A 10,465-nucleotide genomic window follows, 5' to 3' on the forward strand; every position below is an offset into this window, starting at 1 on the left:
GAGGTCTATTAATACAATATTTAAGAGGTGGGTAGGCTGGGCATGGTGGCTCATGCCTGTAATCCCAGCACTTTGGGAGGCCAAGGCAGGCAGATCACGAGGTCAGGAGACTGAGACTATCCTGGCTAACATGATGAAACCCCGTCTCTACTAAAAATACAAACAATTAGCCAGGCGTGGTGGCACACGCCTGTGGTCCCAGCTACTTGGGAGGCTGAGGCAGAATCACTTGAAACCAGGAGGCAGAGGTTGCAGTGAGCCGAGATCACGCCACTGCACTCCAGCCTGGGCTACACAGCAAGACTCTGTCTCAAAAATAAATAAATTAATAAAATAAAATAAAAAAGAGGTGGGTATAGCCCATGGGGATCATTAGATGTTATACCACAAAGTTCTTTATTTTATACCTCCACTGATTCTGCCTACAATTTCCCTCGGGCCAAATTGCAAATGCCAGGGCAACCAGCCAGGTGTGCACTGACCCTTAGTGTGTGCCAACACCAAACAATACACGTTTGTTTGGAACATGGTCCTAGGGCATCTTTAGATTTGTTGGAAGAAAGGCCTGCTCTCAAAAGCACAAGAAATGCCATGTGAAATCTAACCTAAGCTCCATGTGACCATCAGGAGCGCGGGGCACACATGTTTTGAGGCACAGAACACTTGTTTCCTGGGGAAACCCACCTCAAGAACATGAACACAACAAAATAAGGGCCATGTTGCTTATGCATCACAGCACAATTCTTGTTTCTTGTCCACAGTGTTCACCACATCTGCTTGAATGCATGTCTCAGCTCCTACCTCTGCAGAGCTTACTTTAGGATGCCACAGTTCCCCTTTACTGGCGAAACCTTACTAGAGGCCTTTTGACTAGTCCGTAGGCAGAGGCACTTCCTCTAGATGTTAATCTCCCAAACATAAAGGAGGAGGAAGAAAGACAGCCTGTCTGTGAATAATCTACAGTGAGACATCTGCACATGCTCAATTCATTCCAGGATTTGTCTAGTAAACACTCAAGGGAGAAAGCACATAATGGTTTTGGAAACCTGTTTGGTGAGATATACTGAGCATATAGGTTTCCAAAAATGAAACCACTGGCATTTTTAAATCTGATGAAATATTTAAAAGACAACAGTTATCACAAAGACCAGTATAAACACAAATCAGATTTAAATGTTTGCCATACTCCCTTCCAATATTTTAAACATAAAATATTTTACAGAGAGTTGTAGTAGTTCTTTTATAGCCTTCCCTGAAGACATTTTTTACTCAACCTGCCTACTTAGAGGTAACCACTATCCAGAAATCAATATGGTCCCTTGCCTTCCATGTTTTTATGCTTTCATTACATAGCCATAGTCATGTATCCATAAATATAACAGCATTGTTTTGTAGCCCAACTTAAATATAAGTAAATATACAAACACATTTAATTGGCATATAAATCTAGGGTGTGCATATATATATGGCATATATACAGTGTGCATATATTATAGCATATATAGTGTATACATGCTATACATAGTGTTTATATAGCATGTATATATATAGCATAGTGTATACATGCTATACATAGTGCTTATGTAGCATGTTTATGTAGTGTGTATATATATTCACTATACATAGTGTGTATAGGTGTATGTTCATGTAGACTTCAAACTAGTTTTATTTCCTTTTTTATAATTAAAAAAATCAAAATATATCCTAATGTACTGAATTCATCTACAACGCTGGGCCTGACTAGACAGCCAGGAAACAGACTTTCAAAGCAAGATAAAAATGTTACTGGATAAGTCATTTTTCAATAAGAACAACTTCTTGCATTTTTCTTTGTGTAAAGATAAAATCGCTTATCAAACAAACTTCCATGAACATAACAAAGGAATTTTGTTTGGGTTCACGGTAGTAGTCAATCTAGTAAATTGGTTATTTAAATTTTATTTGCAATTGACTTTTGAATATAGTGGTTATTTACCTGACAAAATCAGGAGTTCAATGATCTCTGCATCTCCCAGAAATGCGGCCACATGAAGAGGGGTTCGTTTCTCAGAATCCTGAAATACACAATGTCAAAGACATACAACAGGTCAGTGGCAGCTGGGTCCCTTTTGAAGACATAGTAAGACGTGTCACTCACTCTGTGGTTAATGCATGTGGAAGAGCGTGAACACCAAACATTCGAGTAATTTCTGGTTATGCATTTGCTCTCAACATACCCTATAGTTACATATAACAAAGGATTCCATTTTCTGTGTCTGTGCTTGGTATTTGCCCACTTGCTCCTTTTACTGAGGCCCAGCTGAGGTCAAAGATAGACCATTATGCACTGGATGATGAATTTCAACTTACAGTATTTCCAAACCTTCAGGATGGGTAAAAAAAAAAATCTAACCTACCATAACAACATAGTTCAAAGCTTTCAATGACTTATTTTCTTTCTAAGGAAACATAGTGGAATGGTTCACAAGGACATTAAACATAAGTGCTGTCATTTTCTCCTTTCTATGCTTGTTAATTGTTGTTTGGACCACTGCCCATTCACAAAATACTTATTGAATGCTTACTCTGTGCCTGGAACCAAATTCTGGGGACAGAGAGATGAATACAATAGGCCTGGTCCCTGCCCTCATGAAACTCACATTCAAGTGGGGAGGCTGACATTAGTATACTAGACAATAGTATAGCAGGCAATAGTATACTAGACACATGAGATTACTTCAGATAGTGATAAAGGCTATGACAAAATTAAAACACGGTATGGGATTAAGTGATTCAGGAGATGGTAGTAAGAGTGGTCAGTGAGGCCTTTCTGAGGATGTTGACATTAAGGCTGAGAGCTAAGGTTGATACTATCTCTGTTTTATGTATAAGAAGACTATAGCTCAAATTTTAAAATTTCCTCAAGATTCCACTGGCATATAGCATAGTCAAGATCTGACCTTCACCCAGCAGACTTCAGTCTGTATCTTTGGCAAGGTATTGAACAGATTGTGCTGAGAGGCAGCATGGTAACATGCAAGGGAAAAAAGCATTGCTTCCTCATCTGTAAATCGGCGATAATAAAATCTACCTTAGAGGACTGATAAGAGGACTAAAGATCATATAAGTAAATAAAGCCCTAGGCAAACAGGAGATAAGGGCACAGCAGTGTTCCATACGAAGCCCGTTATTGTCATTGGCATAGAGAGTTGTGTGATATCTTTCCTCCAAGACTGAAAACCCTGGAGTAAAGAACTGGCCTCATTCTTCTTTATCCCCATAGTATCAGCATACGTGGTGCTCAGCATAAATTGGCTGAACTAACCAGTCTACATGTATGGCTTCTTCCACTAACTTCCATTGACTCCTCCATAGCAATAGTAACCAAAGCCCATCTGCTATGTCTTTAAGGTTTCTCCTAAAACTAGCATGTATGTTAGTTTCAAGTTTCTTGGATTCCCTGTTGATTTTAATCATTATTCCTTTCATGATTTGATTATATAATATATCTAACAATCCTTGATTAGCCTAAGGATATTATTCCATTTTCTGACAATCCAGACCCTCTGCTCTTCCTCTGTCTCTCACAGATTATTGCTCTTAGACATTTCATGACTCACTAATATCTAAAACAGATGGCAGGCAGGGGATACAACAAGAATTGATCTTCAAACCAGTCCATTTGTTAGAAAGTCTGGTAAGTAGGTTTTATAAAGAATGTACTACCATTAAGTAGACAAAAAGGAGTTTGGATTCACTGGAAACTTGTGTTATCTGTGTACGGCTGCAGGCAATTACTATGGAAAAGTGAAAATAGGGCAGTCACGCAACTATAAAATAATGGTATGCATTGGAAAATTCAGTACGATACATGACTACAATCAACCTTGTTATAGATATATCACCCTATCTTTGAAAATAAAGATTCAGTATTTGAAATCATGTTAACTTATTTGAGAATCAAGTATATTAATTTGTGCAATGAACTATATAAGCTGAGAACAGATTTTCATAAATGTTTTCTATTTCTATTGATATCCTTCGATGTATTTTCCATTTTAGCCTCATGTTCCCTTTGAATCCTCACTATATGTACTTAAAATTTTCTACTGGGATTTTTGGATAAAAGCTGTGTAATTATATGTTCTTTTGTGAACTGAATTGGTTTCAGGGTTTGGTTCAATAAATCAAACCCTGCCTAAGTGATTTAAACAGGGACTATTCCAACCCAAATTATGACTTCATTTGACCTGAAGCAAAGGCAACTCTGTTTGAGATCTTGGCCTCAAATAAAAAGCTAAGAAAACTCCAACATCCCTCCCTACCTTGCAAATCTGGTGGGCCTGTCATGATATGACTGGTTTTGCTGATTCCATGGCCCCTTTTATGACACAGCTTGTTCAAACCAAAGTTTCTATAACATAAAAAGGGTGTGTTGCATGAACACTGTAAAAATTCTTGATGATGAATCCCAGTGTTCCTGTTAATATGTGTCTAAAGGTTTCTGGTAGTTTCCAGGACAACTACGTGAATTGATATTCTCCTTTAGTGACATGGCACAGACAGGTAACTGCAGAGAAGACTTGTATTCAGGCAGTACTCCTTTTGTTCTCCAAAGCAGCAGAAATATAGAAACAATCACATGTGCTATTAAGACCTTAACCAACATAATAGTGCATTTCCACTACTGACCAAGGGTTGCTAACGCCTTCTCTTCTAACAAGGAACACCTGATCATGAGTCAAAGCGAGAATGACCAAGCCACAGTAATCGCCATGCTGGATAGAGAGAAATCAGCCAGGAGGTAGCAGTATGTCCTCTGCCTAGGTAGAAGGCCACTCTACTTTGCCATAAGCTAAACTAATGGAGTAGGAGATGCAATAATAGAAGGAGGGTGAAGGCTCTGGAGAAAAGAGAATAGTAGTAATAATACTGGTTAAAATGGGTTCTAGCCCAATGCCATCCTTAGGGTGTCTAGAAGAAGAAACAAATCTAGCTGGTTATTATGAAGTGCTTTTAGTTTTATTTTTTCCAAATACCTGCCCAACTATTCTACTACTCCATCTCAAAACATTCCTATCAGGAGAGTCACACCTTTTACAACTGTGTTCTTAAGTCTTATTATCACCATTTAAAAGATAAAGAATCTGAGCCTAGGACAGTTAGTATGACTTAACCCAACGCAGCAAACTGATGTCAAAGAGTTAGGTGTCCTGGTTCTCAACCTGAAACTTTTTTCTTTATAAAAATGAAAGCAGGCTGGGCGCAGGGGCTCACGCCTGTAATCCCAGCACTTTGGGAGGCTGAGGTGGGCGGATCATGAGTTCAGCAGATTGAGACCACCCTGGCTAACATGGTGAAACTCCGTCTCTACTAAAAATAAAAAAAATTAGCTGGGCGTGGTGGCAGGTGCCTGTAGTCCCAGCTACTCGGGAGGCTGAGGCAAGAGAATGGCGTGAACCCAAGAGGCGGAGCTTGCAGCGAGCCAAGATCGCACCACTGCACTCCAGCCTGGGCGACAGAGCAAGACTCCGTCTCAAAAAAAAAAAGAAAGCAAGAACAACATCTTAGAAGTTCATGTGATAGTCTAAAAATCTTTCTACTACGATCCCTAAGAAATCATGAGAAAAATGTGACAAACATACAGTAAACATCGTTTGAAATGAACTTAGAAGAAATTAAATAGAAAGGGGCCAGAAATGGGCGGGGGAGGCGGTAAATAGAGAACCAAAGCTGGAAGCACATGAACTTATAGTGCAGGGATAGGTCAATACACCAGGCACGTGGGGCTTAACACTTGCAGGCAGTGGGAGATAAGGCAGAGAACTAGAACTGCAACCTCCAACTAAAGAAAGACCCTTGAAGTGGCCTTGAAGAAAGACTCCTGAAGTGAAATGGTGGACTTGGAAAAAAACAATGACAAACACTCACGTAGGCACATGGCAAAGAGATGCCTTGTCCTATCCTAGGTTCTTGGTAGTGGAATAAAAATGTTTCCACTGAGCATCCACATCCCCAGAGTCTGCCCTCATGTGGTTTAGAGCTTTGAATTCACATTGCCTGTATAGTCTAGGAATTTACTTTTTTTTTTTCTCCAGGAACTTTCAAGTTGAAATATGCACAAAAAAATGGGTTTCAGACCAATGATACCCCTAAGGTCCCTAGAAGAAAAAACAAAACCTAGCTGGATAGATATGCCCTCAATCCAGTCAACCTGAGACACCCACCGATTAAATCTCCGTTGAAAATGAACTCACAAGCCTAAGCCATAAGACTCGTGGAACTGTTCACCATAAGCAAGAGTCAGAAGACTGAAGAACCAGCAAGAACTTGAGATCACAGAAGAATGAGATGAAGAACAAGGATGACATTTAAATTAACTTAAGACACAAAGGACAAAGTATAAGGGGGGAAACCCCCACTATTTTTGAAAAACAAACAAAATTTGGAGGAAGAGAAAATGAAGCAAGTATTATGGAAAGCAGTACCACAACATGATGCTAGATAGCATCTAAAATTTTGGTCTAAGAGGGATCAAAACTCAAAGAGTAAAAAAAGAAAGGGGAGGAGAAAGGAAAAATAAGCACAGGAACTTTGGGGTATGTTTTACAATCATTTATTCAGCCATATTATCTAGACATAGATATTTATTTAGAATCTATTATATGCCAGACATTGAGGTACACATTAGGGATACAAAATTTAAAATATCTAGCCCTCTCACCCTAAAGAAACTTGCAGTCCACTGATCGGTTTCTAAATGTAGGACATTAGAATAAAAACAAGAGCAGGGAAGTGGCAAATAGTGATATCCATGATGTTAAATGATTTGTGAAAGTATCAAATGCAATCAGACAAAAATATCTCAGTGAATACTTCCCCCAAACCCCTCCATATCCGAACTGGCCTGGGCAGTAAGTCGTAACTGACAAGAAAAAAAAAAAGAAATCTCTTCTGAATTGGGAATTCAACACATCTTGCCCAGAACTCCCTAAAGGTCCTATTGGTTTCAGCTTATCTGGGAATCTTGGAAGCCCTCAAGGGCCAGCCTTCTGGGTCAGTCAGAGAGTCTAGCCTGTATCTCACAGGCTGGCGCAGGGGCAGTTCCTGGATCAAAATTGGAATCCAGTACCAGGGCAGGACCAGAGCAGCATTAACCTATGGCGGCCAAGCTAAGTGCATTATTTGCATTCATTTTCATCTTTTGCCCAAGTGGACTCTCTGTGATGACCAACAGTTGAATAGTTACATAGGCCTTTATAACACCCATGAATACAAGAGGGGAAAATAACCCAAAAGCAGGCACAGCAAGATTAACACATGCTGAAATGGCTCATCAGCATAGTTTTTAAAGATTGTCCAAACACCACAAAAAGGAAGGTCTTTTTTCATCACCCAGTAGCTCCAATTCCACATAGTCCTTTGCAGACAGATTCTGACACATGAGAAATGAGAAGACCCAGGTTCCTCCAGAAGGAAGAACAGTAAACCCTCCCATTCTATGAATAGCCAAAGATACACACAGCCAGCAGGGGTCTGAGCTAAATTTGCAGTATGTCTCAGAGAGATCAGGCAGAGGAAGTTGAGTTGTCTGTTTACCAAAGAAGAAGCAGATGAAAGAAAATAGGGAATTTGAAGTATGTACATGCAAAGTGAGTCTGACATGGGCAGAGAGGCCATTCTGGTAGCTAAAAACACTGTGTAGACAGGCAGACTGAGGGGCACCCCATGCCTGTTTCGAAGATTAAGAATTGTTACATGCTTTGGAAATTCTCAGCTAGAATACATGATCTAATCTGCATTCTAAGTATCTGTCATACACCAAAACAAACATTCCACCCTATATACGAATATCTTACATACCAAGACAGATAGATGGAGCAATATTAAGAAAACAAGCCTATGAAATACACAAGTTAAGTTTGGACTGGACATGGTGGCTCATGCATGTAATCCCAGCACTCTGGGAGGCTGAGGCAGGTGGATGGCTTAAGCCCAGGAAATTGAGACCAGAAGACCTCGTCTCTATTAAAAGTAATTTTTTAAAATTAGCTGGGCGTGATAGCATGTGCCTGTGGTCCCAGACACTTGAGAGGCTGAGGTGGGAGGATTGCTTGAGCCCAGAAAGTCAAGAGGTCAAGGCTGCAGTGAACTGTGATCACACCATTGCACTCCAATGCACCATCTTGTTCTGGGTGACAGAGCAAGACGCTGACCAAAAAAAAAAAAAAAAAAAAAAAAAAAAGAAGAAGAGGAAGAAGAGGAGGAAGAGGAAGAAGAAGAAGGAGAAGGAGAAGGAAGAAGGAGGAGGAGGAGAAGGGTTCCAATTATCAATTCAAACTTCCAAATTCCCACTAAAATTAAAGAAGCTGGGAGATAACTGACAACTTAGGCCCAACTAACTTAATGTGATATTGAACAGAGATCACTAGAGGCAAGAGATGTCTAAAGAAACTCCGAACACATACACACAACAGGTACCTTGGAAGTATTTCAAATTACACCAGGATAGGAGCCAAACAACACACAAAATGGGAAGAATGCTTGCAAAAACATGTTAACATTTTTCTATGCCTCCTTCAGAACTCTAGTTTAAAAAAATACCTTTAGGGATAAAGATGCCATCTTCAGAAATGCAAATGGTTCTGAAAATAATTTGAAGTATGTGTTTGTATGTGTGTGTTTTTGTGTGTAAGAGAGAAAGGTGGGGGAGGGAGAGAGAGAGAGAAGGAGGGAAGGAGAGAAGGGATTAGGTTGTTTTTAATTATTCAAACACTATTACAAACAGTGTTGCAGTGTACATCTTTGTACATGTCTCTCAGTGCATACATGTGAGAATTTCTCTGAAGTAGATATCCAAAAAAAGAAGCACTGGATTAGGGTACACACACACATTCGATTGTATTAGGTATCACTAAATAACTTTCAAAGTATTAACAGTTTTACTAATTTACACTCCCTCCAGTTACATATTAGTTCCGTTTCCTAACATCCTCGCCAATATCTGATGCTATTGGCTTTCTTACTCTTTGCCAGTATGTTATGCTTGACATGGTATGTTCTGGTTTTTTCAACTACAAACTGCCTATATGTATCTTTACCCATTGTTAAATTCAGTTATTAGTCTTTTCCTTGTGTGTGGAGTTTTTTATATTGTTTAATTCAACTTTCAGTGAAAATTCAGGTTATGTATTCACCTAGACACAACAGAAATGAATCAATGTTTTCCCCAAGTTACCATAACAGAGAAATTTAGATTTACAGTCCTTATTCATCCCTAATGCATGCATTGTCTCACAAAGCTGAATTTTCCTTGCGTGCAGCCTCTCATGCCTCAAAGGTGACAGCAAATCTCTGCCCCCACACGCTCCCACCATCACACAATTGTATTCAACCATCACACTCTGTTGGTATTGTAATCCATCCATTTGAATGTAACATGAATATATATTTCTCATATAGAAAATATAGATATATTTTCTATCTCTAAACATGTTCAAATTATAAGTTATACTCTCAATATGATATCTAACTCCTGAAATGAAGTAAGAATCACTCACAAGAATTAAAATGATGATAAAATAAGAAAAATGAGAATGCCAAAGACATTTTTATTTTATCTCCCTTACATAACCAGACACTGGATATTTTATTGCACTAATTTCTAAACATAAAATAATGTATATTGAGCAAAAATTTTATCAGATATTTTATATTTTCAAATTTGATCCTTAAAGCAATACTGTGAGGTAAATATGAGCATCCCCATTTCACTGTTGAGGAACCTGAGACTTTGAGGTGACAAGTAACTATCCAGAGTCACAAAGCTAGTGAGTGGTAGAACCAAGATTCAAAACCAGATCTGATTCCATCGTTCACACTCTTGTTGGCTTTGGGATGGTTATAAGCCTTGGTAAATACAATGAAAGTTATTCTCAATTATAATTAGCATGCTCGCCCTAAATACTCTAGACCCAAGGGCAAAAGGCTTGTATGTAAAAAAGCATAAGCAGGCAAGAAGAATAAAATTGGACAACTAACATTACCTGATTTTAGGGCTTATTATAAAGTTACAGTAATCAAAACAATATGGTATCGGTGCAAAGAAAACTCTGGGGAAAGAATAGCCTTGTCAACAAATGGTCCTGGAACAATGAGATATTCATATTTTTAAAAAGGAACTTTGGTCCATACCTTGAATCCTAAACAAAAATTAAATCAAAATGGATCATAGAACTGAATGTAAAACTTAAAATTATAAAATGTCTAAAGGAAACATAGGCAAGATCTTTCCACCTTGGGTTAGGCAAAGATTTCTTAGATATGACATCAAAGCAAAACTCATAAAAGGATAAATTGGTAAATGGCATTTTATCAAAATGAATAACGTCCACTCTTTGAAATACACTGGTAAGAGAATGAAGATACACCACAGACTGGGGGAAAATATTTGTAAAGCATATACACTGGATAAAGGACTTCTATC

The 10,465-nt window shown here is 38.7% G+C and overlaps 1 protein-coding gene across 2 annotated transcripts in view; it reads right to left on the minus strand.

Moving 5' to 3' along the window:
• ANKRD44 (ankyrin repeat domain 44) overlaps positions 1–10,465 on the minus strand; it is a 204,563-nt gene that overhangs the window by 162,548 nt on the left and 31,550 nt on the right. For both annotated transcript variants that reach the window (XM_011997192.1, XM_011997191.1), the window contains exon 2: positions 1,976–2,054. In XM_011997192.1, coding sequence (XP_011852582.1) covers positions 1,976–2,054 — 79 coding nt within the window. The remainder of the gene's footprint in view (positions 1–1,975; positions 2,055–10,465) is intronic.

Source organism: Mandrillus leucophaeus, unplaced genomic scaffold (assembly GCF_000951045.1).
Source record: "Mandrillus leucophaeus isolate KB7577 unplaced genomic scaffold, Mleu.le_1.0 Scaffold532, whole genome shotgun sequence".
Taxonomy (NCBI): Eukaryota; Metazoa; Chordata; class Mammalia; order Primates; family Cercopithecidae; genus Mandrillus; species Mandrillus leucophaeus.